General features: G+C 48.0%; 1 protein-coding gene across 1 annotated transcript in view; it reads right to left on the bottom strand.

Annotated features, from left to right (window-relative positions):
- The window catches only part of LOC120044083 (sarcalumenin-like), a 47,937-nt gene that overhangs the window by 9,379 nt on the left and 16,598 nt on the right, over positions 1–21,960 (bottom strand). The window contains exons 4-7 of the mRNA XM_038988671.1: positions 14,949–15,056; positions 13,120–13,215; positions 9,449–9,565; positions 8,729–8,962 (exon numbers count right to left, since the gene is read on the bottom strand). Of these exons, the coding sequence (XP_038844599.1) occupies positions 8,729–8,962; positions 9,449–9,565; positions 13,120–13,215; positions 14,949–15,056 (555 nt within the window). The remainder of the gene's footprint in view (positions 1–8,728; positions 8,963–9,448; positions 9,566–13,119; positions 13,216–14,948; positions 15,057–21,960) is intronic.

The raw sequence follows: 21,960 nt of genomic DNA, 5'->3' as shown, positions 1-21,960 counted from the left end.
TCCTGCTCTCTGTGTGCCTTACCTCTCTCCTGCTCTCTGTGTGTCTTACCTCTCTCCTGCTCTCTGTGTGCCTTACCTCTCTCCTGCTCTCTGTGTGCCTTATCTCTCTCCTGCGCTCTGTGTGCCTTACCTCTCTCCTGCTCTCTGTGTGCCTTACCTCTCTCCTGCTCTCTGTGTGCCTTACCTCTCTCCTGCTCTCTGTGTGCCTTACCTCTCTCCTGCTCTCTGTGTGCCTTACCTCTCTCCTGCTCTCTGTGTGCCTTACCTCTCTCCTGCTCTCTGTGTGCCTTACCTCTCTCCTGCTCTCTGTGTGCCTTACCTCTCTCCTGCTCTCTGTGTGCCTTACCTCTCTCCTGCTCTCTGTGTGCCTTACCTCTCTCCTGCTCTCTGTGTGCCTTACCCCTCTCCTGCTCTCTGTGTGCCTTACCTCTCTCCTGCTCTCTGTGTGTCTTACCTCTCTCCTGCTCTCTGTGTGCCTTACCCCTCTCCTGCTCTCTGTGTGCCTTACCTCTCTCCTGCTCTCTGTGTGCCTTACCTCTCTCCTGCCTTGCCCCTCTCCTGCTCTCTGTGTGCCTTACCTCTCTCCTGCTCTCTGTGTGCCTTACCTCTCTCCTGCTCTCTGTGTGCCTTACCTCTCTCCTGCTCTCTGTGTGCCTTACCTCTCTCCTGCTCTCTGTGCCTTACCTCTCTCCTGCTCTCTGTGCCTTACCTCTCTCCTGCTCTCTGTGTGCCTTACCTCTCTCCTGCTCTCTGTGTGCCTTACCTCTCTCCTGCTCTCTGTGTGCCTTACCTCTCTCCTGCTCTCTGTGTGCCTTACCTCTCTCCTGCTCTCTGTGTGCCTTACCTCTCTCCTGCTCTCTGTGTGCATTACCTCTCTCCTGCTCTCTGTGTGCCTTACCTCTCTCCTGCTCTCTGTGTGCCTTACCTCTCTCCTGCTCTCTGTGTGCCTTACCTCTCTCCTGCTCTCTGTGTGCCTTACCTCTCTCCTGCTCTCTGTGTGCCTTACCTCTCTCCTGCTCTCTGTGTGCCTTACCTCTCTCCTGCTCTCTGTGTGTCTTACCTCTCTCCTGCTCTCTGTGTGCCTTACCTCTCTCCTGCTCTCTGTGTGCCTTACCTCTCTCCTGCTCTCTGTGTGCCTTACCTCTCTCCTGCGCTCTGTGTGCCTTATCTCTCTCCTGCGCTCTGTGTGCCTTACCTCTCTCCTGCTCTCTGTGTGCCTTACCTCTCTCCTGCTCTCTGTGTGCCTTACTTCTCTCCTGCTCTCTGTGTGCCTTACCTCTCTCCTGCTCTCTGTGTGCCTTACCTCTCTCCTGCTCTCTGTGTGCCTTACCCCTCTCCTGCTCTCTGTGTGCCTTACCTCTCTCCTGCTCTCTGTGTGCCTTACCTCTCTCCTGCTCTCTGTGTGTCTTACCTCTCTCCTGCTCTCTGTGTGCCTTACCCCTCTCCTGCTCTCTGTGCCTTACCCCTCTCCTGCTCTCTGTGCCTTACCTCTCTCCTGCTCTCTGTGTGCCTTACCTCTCTCCTGCTCTCTGTGTGCCTTACCTCTCTCCTGCTCTCTGTGTGTCTTACCTCTCTCCTGCTCTCTGTGTGTCTTACCCCTCTCCTGCTCTCTGTGTGCCTTACCTCTCTCCTGCTCTCTGTGTGCCTTACCTCTCTCCTGCTCTCTGTGTGCCTTACCCCTCTCCTGCTCTCTGTGTGCCTTACCTCTCTCCTGCTCTCTGTGTGCCTTACCTCTCTCCTGCTCTCTGTGTGTCTTACCTCTCTCCTGCTCTCTGTGTGCCTTACCCCTCTCCTGCTCTCTGTGCCTTACCCCTCTCCTGCTCTCTGTGCCTTACCTCTCTCCTGCTCTCTGTGTGCCTTACCTCTCTCCTGCTCTCTGTGTGCCTTACCTCTCTCCTGCTCTCTGTGTGTCTTACCTCTCTCCTGCTCTCTGTGTGTCTTACCTCTCTCCTGCTCTCTGTGTGTCTTACCCCTCTCCTGCTCTCTGTGTGCCTTACCTCTCTCCTGCTCTCTGTGTGCCTTACCCCTCTCCTGCTCTCTGTGTGCCTTACCCCTCTCCTGCTCTCTGTGTGCCTTACCCCTCTCCTGCTCTCTGTGTGCCTTACCCCTCTCCTGCTCTCTGTGTGCCTTACCTCTCTCCTGCTCTCTGTGTGCCTTACCCCTCTCCTGCTCTCTGTGTGCCTTACCCCTCTCCTGCTCTCTGTGTGCCTTACCCCTCTCCTGCTCTCTGTGTGCCTTACCCCTCTCCTGCTCTCTGTGTGCCTTACCCCTCTCCTGCTCTCTGTGTGCCTTACCTCTCTCCTGCTCTCTGTGTGCCTTACCTGTCTCCTGCTCTCTGTGTGCCTTACCTCTCTCCTGCTCTCTGTGTGCCTTACCTCTCTCCTGCTCTCTGTGTGCCTTACCTCTCTCCTGCTCTCTGTGTGCCTTACCTCTCTCCTGCTCTCTGTGTGCCTTACCTCTCTCCTGCTCTATGTGTGCCTTACCTCTCTCCTGCTCTCTGTGTGCCTTACCCCTCTCCTGCTCTCTGTGCCTTACCTCTCTCCTGCTCTCTGTGTGCCTTACCTCTCTCCTGCTCTCTGTGTGCCTTACCTCTCTCCTGCTCTCTGTGTGCCTTACCTCTCTCCTGCTCTCTGTGTGCCTTACCTCTCTCCTGCTCTCTGTGTGCCTTACCTCTCTCCTGCTCTCTGTGTGTCTTACCTCTCTCCTGCTCTCTGTGTGCCTTACCCCTCTCCTGCTCTCTGTGTGCCTTACCTCTCTCCTGCTCTCTGTGTGCCTTACCTCTCTCCTGCTCTCTGTGTGCCTTACCTCTCTCCTGCTCTCTGTGTGCCTTACCTCTCTCCTGCCTTAACCCTCTCCTGCTCTCTGTGTGCCTTACCTCTCTCCTGCTCTCTGTGCCTTACCTCTCTCCTGCTCTCTGTGTGCCTTACCTCTCTCCTGCTCTCTGTGTGCCTTACCTCTCTCCTGCTCTCTGTGCCTTACCTCTCTCCTGCTCTCTGTGTGCCTTACCCCTCTCCTGCTCTCTGTGTGCCTTACCTCTCTCCTGCTCTCTGTGTGCCTTACCTCTCTCCTGCTCTCTGTGTGCCTTACCTCTCTCCTGCTCTCTGTGTGCCTTACCTCTCTCCTGCTCTCTGTGTGCCTTACCTCTCTCCTGCTCTCTGTGTGCCTTACCTCTCTCCTGCTCTCTGTGTGCCTTACCTCTCTCCTGCTCTCTGTGTGCCTTACCTCTCTCCTGCTCTCTGTGTGTCTTACCTCTCTCCTGCTCTCTGTGTGCCTTACCCCTCTCCTGCTCTCTGTGTGCCTTACCTCTCTCCTGCTCTCTGTGTGTCTTACCTCTCTCCTGCTCTCTGTGTGCCTTACCCCTCTCCTGCTCTCTGTGTGCCTTACCTCTCTCCTGCTCTCTGTGTGCCTTACCTCTCTCCTGCCTTGCCCCTCTCCTGCTCTCTGTGTGCCTTACCTCTCTCCTGCTCTCTGTGTGCCTTACCTCTCTCCTGCCTTGCCCCTCTCCTGCTCTCTGTGTGCCTTACCTCTCTCCTGCTCTCTGTGTGCCTTACCTCTCTCCTGCTCTCTGTGTGCCTTACCTCTCTCCTGCTCTCTGTGCCTTACCTCTCTCCTGCTCTCTGTGTGCCTTACCTCTCTCCTGCTCTCTGTGTGCCTTACCTCTCTCCTGCTCTCTGTGTGCCTTACCTCTCTCCTGCTCTATGTGTGCCTTACCTCTCTCCTGCTCTCTGTGTGCCTTACCTCTCTCCTGCTCTCTGTGTGCCTTACCTCTCTCCTGCTCTCTGTGTGTCTTACCTCTCTCCTGCTCTCTGTGTGCCTTACCCCTCTCCTGCTCTCTGTGTGCCTTACCTCTCTCCTGCTCTCTGTGTGCCTTACCTCTCTCCTGCCTTACCCCTCTCCTGCTCTCTGTGTGCCTTACCTCTCTCCTGCTCTCTGTGTGCCTTACCTCTCTCCTGCTCTCTGTGTGCCTTACCTCTCTCCTGCTCTCTGTGTGCCTTACCTCTCTCCTGCTCTCTGTGTGCCTTACCTCTCTCCTGCTCTCTGTGCCTTACCTCTCTCCTGCTCTCTGTGTGCCTTACCTCTCTCCTGCTCTCTGTGTGCCTTACCTCTCTCCTGCTCTCTGTGTGCATTACCTCTCTCCTGCTCTCTGTGTGCCTTACCTCTCTCCTGCTCTCTGTGTGCATTACCTCTCTCCTGCTCTCTGTGTGCCTTACCTCTCTCCTGCTCTCTGTGTGCCTTACCTCTCTCCTGCTCTCTGTGTGCCTTACCTCTCTCCTGCTCTCTGTGTGCCTTACCTCTCTCCTGCTCTCCTCTCTGTGTGCCTTACCTCTCTCCTGCTCTCTGTGTGTCTTACCTCTCTCCTGCTCTCTGTGTGCCTTACCTCTCTCCTGCTCTCTGTGTGCCTTATCTCTCTCCTGCGCTCTGTGTGCCTTACCTCTCTCCTGCTCTCTGTGTGCCTTACCTCTCTCCTGCTCTCTGTGTGCCTTACCTCTCTCCTGCTCTCTGTGTGCCTTACCTCTCTCCTGCTCTCTGTGTGCCTTACCTCTCTCCTGCTCTCTGTGTGCCTTACCTCTCTCCTGCTCTCTGTGTGCCTTACCTCTCTCCTGCTCTCTGTGTGCCTTAACTCTCTCCTGCCTTGCCCCTCTCCTGCTCTCTGTGTGCCTTACCTCTCTCCTGCTCTCTGTGTGCCTTACCTCTCTCCTGCTCTCTGTGTGCCTTACCTCTCTCCTGCTCTCTGTGTGCCTTACCTCTCTCCTGTTCTCTGTGCCTTACCTCTCTCCTGCTCTCTGTGTGCCTTACCTCTCTCCTGCTCTCTGTGTGCCTTACCTCTCTCCTGCTCTCTGTGTGCCTTACCTCTCTCCTGCTCTCTGTGTGCCTTACCTCTCTCCTGCTCTCTGTGTGCATTACCTCTCTCCTGCTCTCTGTGTGCCTTACCTCTCTCCTGCTCTCTGTGTGCATTACCTCTCTCCTGCTCTCTGTGTGCCTTACCTCTCTCCTGCTCTCTGTGTGCCTTACCTCTCTCCTGCTCTCTGTGTGCCTTACCTCTCTCCTGCTCTCTGTGTGCCTTACCTCTCTCCTGCTCTCTGTGTGCCTTACCTCTCTCCTGCTCTCTGTGTGCCTTACCTCTCTCCTGCTCTCTGTGTGCCTTACCCCTCTCCTGCTCTCTGTGTGCCTTACCTCTCTCCTGCTCTCTGTGTGCCTTACCTCTCTCCTGCTCTCTGTGTGTCTTACCTCTCTCCTGCTCTCTGTGTGCCTTACCTCTCTCCTGCTCTCTGTGTGCCTTACCTCTCTCCTGCTCTCTGTGTGCCTTACCTCTCTCCTGCTCTCTGTGTGCCTTACCTCTCTCCTGCTCTCTGTGTGCCTTACCTCTCTCCTGCTCTCTGTGTGCCTTACCCCTCTCCTGCTCTCTGTGTGCCTTACCTCTCTCCTGCTCTCTGTGTGCCTTACCCCTCTCCTGCTCTCTGTGTGCCTTACCCCTCTCCTGCTCTCTGTGTGCCTTACCCCTCTCCTGCTCTCTGTGTGCCTTACCCCTCTCCTGCTCTCTGTGTGCCTTACCCCTCTCCTGCTCTCTGTGTGCCTTACCCCTCTCCTGCTCTCTGTGTGCCTTACCTCTCTCCTGCTCTCTGTGTGCCTTACCTCTCTCCTGCTCTCTGTGTGCCTTACCTCTCTCCTGCTCTCTGTGTGCCTTACCTCTCTCCTGCTCTCTGTGTGCCTTACCTCTCTCCTGCCTTACCCCTCTCCTGCTCTCTGTGTGCCTTACCTCTCTCCTGCTCTCTGTGTGCCTTACCTCTCTCCTGCTCTCTGTGTGCCTTACCTCTCTCCTGCTCTCTGTGTGCCTTATCTCTCTCCTGCGCTCTGTGTGCCTTACCTCTCTCCTGCTCTCTGTGTGCCTTACCTCTCTCCTGCTCTCTGTGTGCCTTACCTCTCTCCTGCTCTCTGTGTGCCTTACCTCTCTCCTGCTCTCTGTGTGCCTTACCTCTCTCCTGCTCTCTGTGTGCCTTACCTCTCTCCTGCTCTCTGTGTGCCTTACCTATCTCCTGCTCTCTGTGTGCCTTACCTCTCTCCTGCTCTCTGTGCCTTACCTCTCTCCTGCTCTCTGTGTGCCTTACCTCTCTCCTGCTCTCTGTGTGCCTTACCTCTCTCCTGCTCTCTCTGTGCCTTACCTCTCTCCTGCTCTCTGTGTGCATTACCTCTCTCCTGCTCTCTGTGTGCCTTACCTCTCTCCTGCTCTCTGTGTGCCTTACCCCTCTCCTGCTCTCTGTGCCTTACCTCTCTCCTGCTCTGTGTGCCTTACCTCTCTCCTGCTCTCTGTGTGCCTTACCTCTCTCCTGCTCTCTGTGTGCCTTACCTCTCTCCTGCTCTCTGTGTGCCTTACCTCTCTCCTGCTCTCTGTGTGCCTTACCTCTCTCCTGCTCTCTGTGTGCCTTACCTCTCTCCTGCTCTCTGTGTGTCTTACCTCTCTCCTGCTCTCTGTGTGCCTTACCCCTCTCCTGCTCTCTGTGTGCCTTACCTCTCTCCTGCTCTCTGTGTGCCTTACCTCTCTCCTGCCTTACCCCTCTCCTGCTCTCTGTGTGCCTTACCCCTCTCCTGCTCTCTGTGCCTTACCTCTCTCCTGCTCTCTGTGTGCCTTACCCCTCTCCTGCTCTCTGTGTGCCTTACCCCTCTCCTGCTCTCTGTGTGCCTTACCTCTCTCCTGCTCTCTGTGTGCCTTACCCCTCTCCTGCTCTCTGTGTGCCTTACCCCTCTCCTGCTCTCTGTGTGCCTTACCTCTCTCCTGCTCTCTGTGTGCCTTACCTCTCTCCTGCTCTCTGTGTGCCTTACCTCTCTCCTGCTCTCTGTGTGCCTTACCCCTCTCCTGCTCTCTGTGTGCCTTACCCCTCTCCTGCTCTCTGTGTGCCTTACCTCTCTCCTGCTCTCTGTGTGCCTTACCCCTCTCCTGCTCTCTGTGTGCCTTACCTCTCTCCTGCTCTCTGTGTGCCTTACCCCTCTCCTGCTCTCTGTGTGCCTTACCTCTCTCCTGCTCTCTGTGTGCCTTACCTCTCTCCTGCTCTCTGTGTGCCTTACCCCTCTCCTGCTCTCTGTGTGCCTTACCCCTCTCCTGCTCTCTGTGCCTTACCTCTCTCCTGCTCTCTATGTGCCTTACCCCTCTCCTGCTCTCTGTGTGCCTTACCCCTCTCCTGCTCTCTGTGTGCCTTACCTCTCTCCTGCTCTCTGTGTGCCTTACCTCTCTCCTGCTCTCTGTGTGCCTTACCTCTCTCCTGCTCTCTGTGTGCCTTATCTCTCTCCTGCTCTCTGTGTGCCTTACCTGTCTCCTGCTCTCTGTGTGCCTTACCTCTCTCCTGCTCTCTGTGTGCCTTACCTCTCTCCTGCTCTCTGTGTGCCTTACCTCTCTCCTGCTCTCTGTGTGCCTTACCTCTCTCCTGCTCTCTGTGTGCCTTACCTCTCTCCTGCTCTCTGTGTGCCTTACCTCTCTCCTGCTCTCTGTGTGCCTTACCTCTCTCCTGCTCTCTGTGTGCCTTACCTCTCTCCTGCTCTCTGTGTGCCTTACCTCTCTCCTGCTCTCTGTGTGCCTTACCTCTCTCCTGCTCTCTGTGTGCCTTACCCCTCTCCTGCTCTCTGTGTGCCTTACCCCTCTCCTGCTCTCTGTGTGCCTTACCCCTCTCCTGCTCTCTGTGTGCCTTACCTCTCTCCTGCTCTCTGTGTGCCTTACCTCTCTCCTGCTCTCTGTGTGCCTTACCTCTCTCCTGCTCTCTGTGTGCCTTACCCCTCTCCTGCTCTCTGTGTGCCTTACCCCTCTCCTGCTCTCTGTGTGCCTTACCTCTCTCCTGCTCTCTGTGTGCCTTACCCCTCTCCTGCTCTCTGTGTGCCTTACCTCTCTCCTGCTCTCTGTGTGCCTTACCCCTCTCCTGCTCTCTGTGTGCCTTACCTCTCTCCTGCTCTCTGTGTGCCTTACCCCTCTCCTGCTCTCTGTGTGCCTTACCCCTCTCCTGCTCTCTGTGTGCCTTACCTCTCTCCTGCTCTCTGTGTGCCTTACCCCTCTCCTGCTCTCTGTGTGCCTTACCCCTCTCCTGCTCTCTGTGTGCCTTACCTCTCTCCTGCTCTCTGTGTGCCTTACCTCTCTCCTGCTCTCTGTGTGCCTTACCTCTCTCCTGCTCTCTGTGTGTCTTACCTCTCTCCTGCTCTCTGTGTGCCTTACCCCTCTCCTGCTCTCTGTGTGCCTTACCTCTCTCCTGCTCTCTGTGTGTCTTACCTCTCTCCTGCTCTCTGTGTGCCTTACCTCTCTCCTGCTCTCTGTGTGCCTTACCTCTCTCCTGCTCTCTGTGTGTCTTACCTCTCTCCTGCTCTCTGTGTGCCTTACCCCTCTCCTGCTCTCTGTGTGCCTTACCTCTCTCCTGCTCTCTGTGTGTCTTACCTCTCTCCTGCTCTCTGTGTGCCTTACCCCTCTCCTGCTCTCTGTGTGCCTTACCTCTCTCCTGCTCTCTGTGTGCCTTACCTCTCTCCTGCTCTCTGTGTGCCTTACCCCTCTCCTGCTCTCTGTGTGCCTTACCTCTCTCCTGCTCTCTGTGTGCCTTACCCCTACTTACTTACTTACTTACTTACTTACTTTTGTTGCAGTGTCATGTACACATTTAAAGTGGCGTTAAATACAAAACAAGATTGACAATACAACTTTCAATAACAGTCACAGTCACTCAATAACAGTCACTCTCCTGCTCTCTGTGTGCCTTACCTCTCTCCTGCTGCTTGCGGTTCTCAATGATTCCAGGCGTGTCCACGAAGGTGACGCGCTCCAACAGCTTGTGGGGCATCTCAATGCCGATCAGCTTCTCAAGAAAGCTCTGCCCAAACTTCTCCAGGGGCGAGAAGGAGCGCGAGCTGTCGGCCGCCATGACGATACCCTCTATGGAGCGGGTCTTCTCGCCGTGCATGATCACAGTGAACTCAGAGGTAGTGGGCTCAGCACCTGGCAGACAGAGGGAGAGAAAGACGGGAGAGGGATGAGACAGGGGAAGAGAAAGATGTGAGAGATGGAAAAGGGGAACAGGAAAGAGGAGAAGATGCAGAGGGGTTGGTGAAGGAGGGAAAGGCAGGAGGAACAGAAGAATGAGAGTAGATGATAGAGCAGAAGAGGAGGAGTAAGTAGGTAGAGTGAAGAGTTAAGTACGTCAGAAACCAGGTGAAAAACCTAAATTACTTCAATTACCTCAACTAACCGCACATTGACTCGGTACTGGTAGTTATATTTTATTGTGTAACTTTTTTATAAACTTTATTTCCTAAATATTTTCTTAACTCAATTTTCTTAAAACTGCATTGTTGGTTAAGGGCTTGTAAGTAAGCATTTCACAGTAAGATCTACACCTGTTGTATTCCGCACATGTGACAAATATATTAATTTGATTTGAAAAACAGGTACATCAGAAATCAGGTGAAGTTTGAAGGGGCTTACCTGTGTACAGCTGGTAGGGGCTGTCCTTCAGGCCAAGCAGGTAGTTGATCATGGAGGACTTGCCTACACTCCAGGGCCCAAGGAACAACACCATGGGCTTGGAGGTGATCTCCCCATCTGTCAGGTAGAGAGAGGAGGAGGAGGAGGTTAGAGCCATGGAGGTTCACTGCACTCATGACGACATGGGAGACCAGAGACATAGCCGCTCCAGTACGTCTGAAACCTAATCTGATAAATCACAACAGCCTGTTCCCCGGGAGTGTATTCAAATGGTAACACCTCATACTGTTACCTACAATCACACTCAAATAAAGAGAATGAGACGCTTCCCTGAAAGGAAGTCCATGTTCTTACCATGGTCAACGAAAGCTTGAGTTGTTCTAAGCTGGCCAGCTGACAACGTAGAAATTCCAGCATGTATTGCAAAGGTTCCAGACCTCTCTGTGTCTGAGAACATGTTTCTCAACTGTAGGGGTCAGGAACCAGTGCAATGGCCAATGGGATGCAGGCTTGATGCTTCCTCAACCACAGGCTGCATGGTGCACATGCTTGTAGGTGACAGACAATAAAGTAGCATATGACAGCAAAGCTAGACCACGTGCAACTATAGAAATTGTAGTTCTTCACCGGAGTTGCTTTCATTAGTTTGATGATGATGCAATTTCAATACAGTATGTTAGACATGCCCTGCATTGTGGCATTCCCATTTCTATGTCTGGCACAGAGCGCAGGCATGCACTGAGTGGACAAAACATTATGAACACCTGCTCTTTCCATGAGAGAAACTGACCAGGTGAATCCAGGTGAAAGCTGTGATCCAGGTGGAACCCATTGCACCAACTGAACCCCGACCCTCCCCCATACATGTACATACCGGTTGTTTACACTAAAGGCATGTTTGAATGCTGTAGGGCTCTTTACATCTTTGATCCAATGGGGTAGTACCTTTAAACATCCCAATTGTAATGGACGAGACCTCAGGGAATCCTTTCATGTGTAACTGCAGATTGAGGATCTCCCCTTTGTAATTGATTAGTATAGAATTAAGAGACTGAGTTAGAATTGTATACTGTATTTGCTTAGTATCAAGGGGAAATAGGTCCCTCAATTGTTTTGTGAACGTTCAGTCATATAATCAGATTCATGAAATGACCTCGTAAATGACTTTAATTTTCCATTACAGTAGTTCTTTGAAATGCAAATGATTTCTGCTCAAATTTACAGCAGTTCAAAGTTATGTGAATGAAAATGCCTATGTCACAACTGATGACAATTGTGATACAGGATCATTTGGTTGCTCCAAACAACCAAACTGGTCCATACCAAGGTCCAATGGCTGGGGTCCCGGGAGTGTGAAAGAGGGGGGTGAGCACTTCAGTCAGTGCCATGCTTCGGCAAAGGTCCCCCCACTATACCAACCTGTGTTCCCATCCCCCAGTGTTCGTCCGGCTGTTAGGTGAAGGGGTGGTGAGGTGGGGACGAGGGAGGGAGAGTGAGAGGGAAGGAGACATGTCGGGGAATAATCAAGTTTAACTGGAAGTGTCAAACATGCAGATCTATAATGGATGAAGTTGAATGTTACTTGACAACAGGTGGCGGCGGCGGGGGGGGGGGGGGAGGGGGGGGGATCTAGATCAATCATTCCTTCCTGTGCACTACACTGCATTACAGTTCAATTCGTTATGTGACAGTTAGTCAAATTACAGTAAAGAGGGAGACATAGCAACATCTTCAAGGAATTTCTCAGTCAAGGGAACCAACCATTGCTTCGATAACACCTGGCTCCCTCTAAACCTTTTTAACACAGTATCTGAATATTATGGGATGGCTTAGAGCTTCATATAAAACCTTTTATTCTGATTATGTCAGGAGGTTCAGTATTTGTGTGTAGGTTAAAGACCATGCCAGGCCACAAGAGGGCGAACTTTGCTTCAAGATGGGGGAGTGAAGTTGGGTCTGCACAGGTTGACCAAGGGGGGAGTGCAGTTGGGTCTGCACAGGTTGACCAAGGGGGAGTGCAGTTGGCTCTGCACAGGTTGACCAAGGGGGAGTGAAAGTCATCCCCCAGAAGACATGTTATAAAAAATAACATGAATACCTCCTATGAATACCCTTTTTATAATGCATTATAATGCCTTTTCTACGCCTTATGGGCTATGCATAATGCATTATAATGCACAACATGGGTTATAATAACTGCTTAGTAACATCTATAACAATACTGCAATAAGAGTTATATTAAGGTACTTAACTTTTAAACCTTCCTTAAAAATCTTTAAAACAAAAAAGATGAACATGGTGAAGAAAAGAAGATGAAGAAAAGAAAAAAGGGGATGAGAGAAACATCTAAGTGGTATCCTACTGTACCCTTTGTCAGGATCAAAGAACAGGATGCCATAGCTCTCCACGTCTCACAGTGTTGCATTACGAGTAGTTGAATATGTGCAAGGGTGTTTATATTCATATGGAAGAACCACTTCAGTTTTTTCAATGGAACAATAGCAAGTATATTAGATTAAGTAATACATGACAATTGATTGTATTTATATGGCTCTATTCCAGTAATACATGATAATTAATTGTATGTATATGGCTCTATTCCAGTAATACATGATCATTGATTGTATGTATAGGGCTCTATTCCAGTAATACATGATAATTAATTGTATGTATATGGCTCTATTCCAGTAATACATGATCATTTATTGTATTTATATGGCTCTATTCCAGTAATACATGATAATTGATTGTATTTATATGGCTCTATTCCAGTAATACATGATAATTAATTGTATGTATATGGCTCTATTCCAGTAATACATGATCATTTATTGTATTTATATGGCTCTATTCCAGTAATACATGATAATTGATTGTATGTATATGACTCTATTCCAGTAATACATGATAATTGATTGTATGTATATGGCTCTATTCCAGTAATACATGATAATTGATTGTATGTATAGGGCTCTATTACAGTAATACATGATAATTGATTGTATGTATATGACTCTATTCCAGTAATACATGATAATTGATTGTATTTATAGGGCTCTATTCCAGTAATACATGATAATTGATTGTATGTATATGGCTCTATTCCTGATGCTCAACATGGGCTTTACATAGCACATTACATACACATTTATATGACAATGGATATATGATACTGATGAGCTCGAGACACTCATTGTATTTAAAACATCTATGGCGGTGGGTTCTTTCATAGGGATATAAAGCCTATATACAGTATATCTCTTGACCAGAGTAATGCCAGCCTAGGAGACAGATTGCAAAGATTTCTCTTTATGAGGGAGGAGTGTGTTGTGCGGAAACAGATCAGTCAGCAGTCAGGTCCAAATGCTAACTTGAGGTCCGTGTACGCAACTCAAGTTGACTTCTATGCAGGATTTATGCAAAAGTTCAAGTTAAGTGCACAGACCACTAGCTAGGATTCAAACCCTCAGTCACCATGTCAACCCAAACAGGGAAACCAGTCCACACATACACACACACACACACTTAGCCTGATCCCAGATCTGTTTGTGCTATCATGTCAACTAATACATGAAAAGGTGACATGATAGCACAAACAGATCTGAGATCAAGCCAACACACACTAACAACTTGAAGCGGTAGCAGTGTGCCAAGCAAAGCCCTCACTGTACCTGAGATCTCATGTGCTCTGAGCTCGTTGTACTTATAGGCCTGTTCCATGGGCTTGATGGCTGCGTGGTAGATCTTACGTAACTTCTGAATAGCAGCTGGAGGGGGAGAGAAAGAGAGAGAATGAGGGGAGGATGGTAAGAACAGGGTTCAAATGACAGCGGGGGATAGGAGAGGCTGGGCATCCCCCATAACAATTAGGGCCACCATATGAATTTAAACATAGGAGAGGCTGGGCATCCCCCATAACAATTAGGGCCACCATATGAATTTAAACATAGGAGAGGCTGGGCATCCCCCATTACAATTAGGGCCACCATATGAATTTAAACATAGGAGAGGCTGGGCATCCCCCATAACAATTAGGGCCACCATATGAATTTAAACATAGGAGAGGCTGGGCATCCCCCATAACAATTAGGGCCACCATATGAATTTAAACATCAATGTAAGCCCCCCCATAATTGTCAAAAATATCAATGTCAGGCACCCCCAAGTGGCTTCGGGCAACCCCAAGAGTCTATATATTTTAAGTGTGGTATTGGGCACCCCCAAGAGTCAAAGTATTTGAACCCTGGTATCCATGGTAAGAAGGAATGTAGATGGAATGAGATAGAGGGAGCGAGGTAGAGTTGGATGGAATGAGAGAGGGAGGTAGAGTTGGTTTATGTAAGAGGAACGGTAGAACGGTAAGAGAAGGTAAGACACAGGTAAGAGAAGGTAAGACACGGGTAAGAGAAGGAAACATAATAAGATGATAAGGAGTGTAGATGAAAGAAAGGAGAAAGAGAAGTAGAGTACAGGAGTTTCAGTTCAACAGGAGCGGTAGAACGGTAAGAAAAGGTTAGATTAAATGACAAACAAGTCATTATGGAATGAGAATGAGTTGGAGGGTTCAGAGAGAGAGAGGGAGAGAGAGAGAGAGGGATGAGAGAGAGAGAGAGAGAGAGAGAGAGAGAGAGAGAGAGAGAGAGAGAGAGAGAGCGGAGATAAAAGGAAAACAGATTAAAAACAGAAGATTTGGGACTCGTTAACACTAACGATGTTACCCATTAGCGCTAATGGAGAAGAGGTCCATTAAGGCTCTGGCACCACGTGTTTCTTTCTCTAACTAAAGCTATAGGCTACGTGCCAAAAAGCACCCTATTCGTTATATAGTGCACTACTTTTTACCAGAGACCTATGAGCCTGGTGAAAAGTAGTGCACTATATACAGACTAGGGTGTAATTTGGAAGGCACTCATACACAGGCAAGTACCCACAGACCCATAGAGGATCACCCATCATTACTTTCTATGATGTGCTTCATTAACCCATAGATTAGTATAATGACACATCAGAGCAGGACTGGGAACATACTGAGTACATTTATCTGAACAGAAATATGCATTTGTCTCTGTAATAACACTACTGGCATTTGACAGGTATTTAATAGACATAAGGCGACACATTCAGAACCAATTCCACATCCCAAATGGCATCCTATTCCCTATTTAGTGCACTACTTTTGATCAGAGCCATATGGGCCCTGCTCAAAGGAAGTGCACTACACAGGGAATAGGGTGATATTTGGTACATGTCCCATGTCACACCAGGTGCAAACATGTCTCGTGAATATCTGCAAAGCGCTCTACTGCATGTCTTCTTGTATCTCACAATATCTTTGTAATAATGCTAATGCTCAACAATGACAACGTCAACAATATCTAAAGCTCTACAGCCTATTAAGATGTGATCATACTTGATATTTAGGGACAGGAGTTTTTCTTTACCACGTGACCTGACCAGGAACAACTCTGGGCCTCAGTAATATATTTAACGTATTATTTACCATGATAGTTTTCTGCTGCGTTCTCCTCAGAGGCCAGCCTCAGCGTCTCGTCGATGTGTGATCTGTCTCTCAGGATGTTGCTCAGGACATCCTCCACCTCCTCCTCCTCTGTGGAGAGAAACAGCAGGTCTGAAGTCAGTCTCTGCTAGTGAATCTTTGCATATTGGACTGGTTTAACTGGCATGACAGATGAGGCTGGTGGGGGGGAAATGGGGAAGGTTCATATGTGCTAAAACATAATTTGCAATCACAGCCTAAAAGTGGCATAATTTACTGGTATGACCCCCCTCTATGGCTGCTGACCCCCCTCTATGGCTGCTGACCCCCCTCTATGGCTGCTGACCCCCCTCTATGGCTGCTGACCCCCTCTATGGCTGCTGACCCCCCTCTATGGCTGCTGACCCCCCTCTATGGCTGCTGACCCCCTCTATGGCTGCTGAACCCCCCCGATGGCTGCTGACCCCCTCTATGGCTGCTGACCCCCCTCTATGGCTGCTGACCCCCCTCTATGGCTGCTGACCCCCCTCTATGTCTGCTGACCCCCCTCTATGGCTGCTGACCCCCCTCTATGTCTGCTGACCCCCTCTATGGCTGCTGACCCCCCTCTATGTCTGCTGACCCCCCTCTATGGCTGCTGACCCCCTCTATGGCTGCTGACCCCCCTCTATGGCTGCTGACCCCCCTCTATGGCTTCTGCATCCCAAATGGTTCCCTATTCCCTACATGGTGCACTACTTCCTGAGATTGTAAATCCTGTTTTAGGACAAAACGTGTGTGTGTGACTGTTTATCCATTTCACTTGCTTTGGCAATGTAAACATATGTTTCCCGTGCCAATAACGCCCTTTAAATGTAACTGAATGGACAGAGAGGTGCTGACTGTTGCGTGTTGTAAATGTTCCAGTAGAGGCTTTACAGTGGCCAATTACCACCATGCTACATCAAGGGTCATTTCAATCAGCGCTGTCTCAGTCTCTCTATTGCTGGGGTCTACAGGGATGGGTGTCAATCTAGAAATAAAATGACTAATGGATTCTAACGCATAAGAAACAACAACTACGAAATGAACAACTATGAAAAGTCAGTCAGTGGCAGCACACAGTATGTGAAAACAAAGCCAGAGGATGAGTAGAAGTGATATGTTCTGTTGTATAAACTGAGGAAAACAACCCTTTGTGATGTCAAATCCAATCAACATTCAAAATCAAAATCCAATCACCAAAATCAAATGTTTTGGTCACATACAGATGGTTAGCAGATGTTATTGGTCACATACACATGGTTATCAGATGTTATTGGTCACATACACATGGTTAGCAGATGTTATTGGTCACATACACATGGTTAGCAGATGTTATTGGTCACATACACATGGTTAGCAGATGTTATTGGTCACATACACATGGTTAGCAGATGTTATTGGTCACATACACATGGTTAGCAGATGTTATTGGTCACATACACATGGTTAGCAGATGTTATTGGTCACATACAGATGGTTAGCAGATGTTATTGGTCACATACACATGGTTAGCAGATGTTATTGGTCACATACACATGGTTAGCAGATGTTATTGGTCACATACACATGGTTAGCAGATGTTATTGGTCGCATACACATGGTTAGCAGATGTTATTGGTCACATACACATATTTATCAGATGTTATTGGTCACATACACATGGTTATCAGATGTTATTGGTCACATACACATGGTTAGCCAATGTTATTGGTCACATACACATGGTTAGCAGATGTTATTGGTCACATACACATGGTTAGCAGATGTTATTGTGAGTGTAGAAATGCTTATGCTTCTAGATCTGACAGTATCTAACAGGTAATATCTAACAATTCCACAACAAAACCTAATATCTAACAATTCCACAACAAAACCTAATACACACAATCTAATAAAGGAATGGGATGAGAATATATAAGTATAAAATATATGGATGAGAAGTGACAGAGCGGCTAAGATGCAATAGATAGTGAAGAATAGATAGTGAAGGATACAGTATACAGTATATACATATGAGATGAGTAATGTGAGATATGTAAACATTATTAAAGTGGCTAGTATCAGTTGTACTGCAAGCACCTTTCCTCCAACTCAGCCACAGGCTGCATGGCTACCAAACAAGTCCTCTCATAGAAGCTGCAGGCAGGATATTCATAGAGATACCCGTCTATCCTTCTCCCAGGCCCAGAGAGATTCATGTCTATCTGTCTCCCAGGCCCAGAGAGATTCCTGTCTATCCGTCTCCCAGGCCCAGAGAGATTCCTGTCTATCCGTCTCCCAGGCCCAGAGAGATTCCTGTCTATCCGTCTCCCAGGCCCAGAGAGATTCCTGTCTATCTGTCTCCCAGGCCCAGAGAGATTCCTGTCTATCCGTCTCCCAAGCCCAAAGAGATTCCTGTCTATCCGTCTCCCGGGCCCAGAGAGATTCCTGTCTATCCGTCTCCCGGGCCCAGAGAGATACCCGTCTACCTGTCTATCTGTCTCCCTGGCCCAGAGAGATTCCTGTCTATCCGTCTCCCGGGCCCAGAGAGATTCCTGTCTATCCGTCTCCCAGGCCCAGAGAGATACCGGTCTATCTGTCTTCCAGGCCCAGAGAGATACCTGTCTATCCGTCTCCCAGGCCCAGAGAGATACCGGTCTATCTGTCTTCCAGGCCCAGAGAGATACCTGTCTATCCGTCTCCCAGGCCCAGAGAGATACCGGTCTATCTGTCTTCCAGGCCCATAGAGATTCCTGTCTATCCGTCTCCCAGGCCCAGAGAGATTCCTGTCTATCTGTCTTCCAGGCCCAGAGAGATTCCTGTCTATCCGTCTCCCAGGCCCAGAGAGATTCCTGTCTATCTGTCTCCCAGGCCCAGAGAGATTCCTGTCTATCTGTCTCCCAGACCCAGAGACATACTGTAAGAGGAGAGGGGATGTTGAATGAGATAAATTTATATCCAGTTACATGGCTGTGGGATGAACAATTCCTCCAGGGGGGTACATTTAGCAGTGTCCCCATTCATTAGCATTCTAGCATTCTCTGTGTGTGTGTGTGTGTGTGTGTGTGTGTGTGTGTGTGTGTGTGTGTGTGTGTGTGTGTGTGTGTGTGTGTGTGTGTGTGTGTGTGTGTGATCTCCACATTTGAATGTCTATGTTATTTATTGCATTTGATCACAGCTGCTACTACAGTATGATCAGTTCTTCTATTAGACAGACTGCTGAAAATACATGTGTGTTTCACCTAGCCATGGTTTCACAACACCACCATAGATAGTGTGTGTGTGTGTGTGTAGTGGGGGAATCCCCAGTTTCATAACAACCTGGGATAGGAGTGTGCACGCACACACACACACACACACACACACACACACACACACACACACACACACACACACACTCTTTCTCTCTCTCTGCTCCACACCCTAACAACCCCCTTGTCATAAAGAGAGGAGAATACGTCAGCCTTTCTCTGCCTCTCTGCTTCACCACCTCCAAATATAACCCTCTGTTGTAGACTTATCAGCCTGTTAGGACTGTCCTTGTGTGCCCACTACCCAGGAACAACCATCATTTTATGGCCTCTGACTGTACCGTACAGGGGCCACTAGGGGCCCATAACCAGGTCAGGTTACACAGCAGCACTACAGCCATAGAAATATAACTACTAGAACAGGTTTACCAATTCAAGTCAATATTCTGTGATGGGTGGACCAGCGGCCATATTGACTGACTGTACCCACAGGAGTAATACCATGTCAGCCATATTGAGTGTACCCATTCTGAGGTGGTTGGAGGGGCTTTGACTGTTCTAGTAATTATATTTCTATGACTACAGCTACAGAGCAGAGCTATATTTAGGGGCAGCCGGGATATCACCCTGATTCATACTGCTACACCCAGGGGGTCGTAAAACTCGGATGCTGCCTTCGTGTGGGTCCTGTCACGGGAGATCGGTATTTGACTCTTAGTCGAGGGACTTCCACTTAAAGTCCTTCACAAGTTTCAGAAGTCACGCAGGTGATAGATGGTCATGCTGGAGTACTCATACATACATCTACGTGGCGCAGTCGAGTACCTATCCACCCTTGGCTGCTTGACACATAGGCCTCCAGTAAAACAGTCACGGTGGATATCATTTTTATGTTCTGAATTGCTCAGTGTCTAAGACGAAGTGTAAAGCTAATTTATACCGAAACAAACAAACCACACCCTAAACTATATAGACAGAACAAACCACACCCTAAACTATATGGACAGAACAAACCTCACCCTAAACTATATGGACAGAACAAACCTCACCCTAAACTATATGGACGGAACAAACCACACCCTAAACTATATGGACAGAACAAACCTCACCCTAAACTATATGGACAGAACAAACCACACCCTAAACTATATGGACAGAACAAACTACATGGACAGAACAAACCACACCCTAAACTATATGGACAGAACAAACCACACCCTAAACTATATGGACAGAACAAACCTCACCCTAAACTATATGGACAGAACAAACCTCACCCTAAACTATATGGACAGAACAAACCACACCCTAAACAATATGGACAGAACAAACCACACCCTAAACTATATGGACAGAACAAACCTCACCCTAAACTATATGGACAGAACAAACCACACCCTAAACTATATGGACAGAACAAACCTCACCCTAAACTATATGGACAGAACAAACCACACCCTAAACTATATGGACAGAACAAACCTCACCCTAAACTATATGGACAGAACAAACCACACCCTAAACTATATGGACAGAACAAACCACACCCTAAACTATATGGACAGAACAAACCACACCCTAAACTATATGGACAGAATAAACCACACCCTAAACTATATGGACAGAACAAACCTCACAATAAACAATATGGACAGAACAAACCACACCCTAAACTATATGGACAGAACAAACCTCACCCTAAACTATATGGACAGAACAAACCACACCCTAAACTATATGGACAGAACAAACCACACCCTAAACTATATGGACAGAACAAACCACACCCTAAACTATATGGACAGAACAAACCACACCCTAAACTATATGGACAGAACAAACCACACCCTAAACTATATGGACAGAACAAACCTCACCCTAAACTATATGGACAGAACAAACCTCACCCTAAACTATATGGACGGAACAAAACACACCCTAAACTATATGGACAGAACAAACCACACCCTAAACTATATGGACAGAACAAACCTCACCCTAAACTATATGGACAGAACAAACCACACCCTAAACTATATGGACAGAACAAACTACATGGACAGAACAAACCACACCCTAAACTATATGGACAGAACAAACCACACCCTAAACTATATGGACAAAACAAACCTCACCCTAAACTATATGGACAGAACAAACCGCACCCAAAACAATATGGACAGAACAAACCACACCCTAAAATATATGGAGAGAACAAACTACACCCTAAATTATATGGATAGACCAACTACACCCTAAACTATATGGACAGAACAAACTACACCCTAAACTACATGAACAGAACAAACTACACCCTAAACTGTATGGATAGAACAAACCACACCCTAAACTATATGGACAGAACAAACTACACCCTAAATTATATGGATATACCAACTACACCCTAAATTATATGGATAGACCAACTACACCCTAAACTATATGGATAGAACAAACTACATGGATAGAATAAACCACACCCTAAACTATATGGATAGAACAAACCACATCCTAAACTATACGGACAGAACAAACCGCACCCTAAACTATATGGACAGAACAAACTACACCCTAATCTATATGGACAGAACAAACCACACCCTAATCTATATGGACAGAACAAACCGCACCCTAAACTATATGGATAGAACAAACCACACCCTAAACTACATGGACAGAACAAACCACACCCTAAACTATATGGACGGAACAAACCACACCCAAAACTATATGGACAGAACAAACCACACCCTAAACTATATGGACAGAACAAACCACACCCTAAACTATATGGACGGAACAAACCACACCCTAAACTATATGGACAGAACAAACCACACCCTAAACTATATGGACAGAACAAACCGCACCCTAAGCTATATGGACAGAACAAACCGCACCCTAAGCTATATGGACAGAACAAACCGCACCCTAAGCTATATGGACAGAACAAACCGCACCCTAAGCTATATGGATAGAACAAACCACACCCTAATCTATATGGAGAGAACAAACTACACCCTAAACTATATGGATAGAACAAACCACACCCTAAACTATATGGACAGAACAAACCACACCCTAAACTATATGGACAGAACAAACCACACCCTAAACTATATGGACAGAACAAACTACACCCTAACCTATATGGACAGAACAAACCTCACCCTAAACTATATGGACAGAACAAACCACACCCTAAACTATATGGACAGAACAAACCACACCCTAAACTATATGGACAGAAGAAAATACACCCTAAACTATATGGACAGAACAAACTACACCCTAAACTATATGGACAGAACAAACTACACCCTAAACTATATGGACAGAACAAACCACACCCTAAACTATATGGACAGAACAAAACACACCCTAAACTATATGGACAGAACAAACCACACCCTAAACTATATGGACAGAACAAACCACACCCTAAACTATATGGACAGAACAAACCACACCCTAAACTATATGGACAGAACAAACCACACCCTAAACTAGGGATGTAAATGGATGCAAATTGTCTACTGCATTGTTTCTCCTTCATAACTAAACATATTGACAAAGGATTTACCTAGACAGTAAACTGAGAAGATATTTATTATTGAATCATATATTATTTTATTTATAACTGAATCATCTAAATAACACAAAGTCATAAATGACATCCTGTCAGCAAGTACTGCTCATTTTTACCTATCAATCAGTCATGGTTACCAAAGCTGTACCTCCTAAAAAATGTCTCTGAATGA

The sequence above is a fragment of the Salvelinus namaycush genome, chromosome 3 (assembly GCF_016432855.1).
Source record: "Salvelinus namaycush isolate Seneca chromosome 3, SaNama_1.0, whole genome shotgun sequence".
Classification (NCBI taxonomy): Eukaryota; Metazoa; Chordata; class Actinopteri; order Salmoniformes; family Salmonidae; genus Salvelinus; species Salvelinus namaycush.
This window is presented reverse-complemented; position numbering and strand designations above follow the sequence as displayed.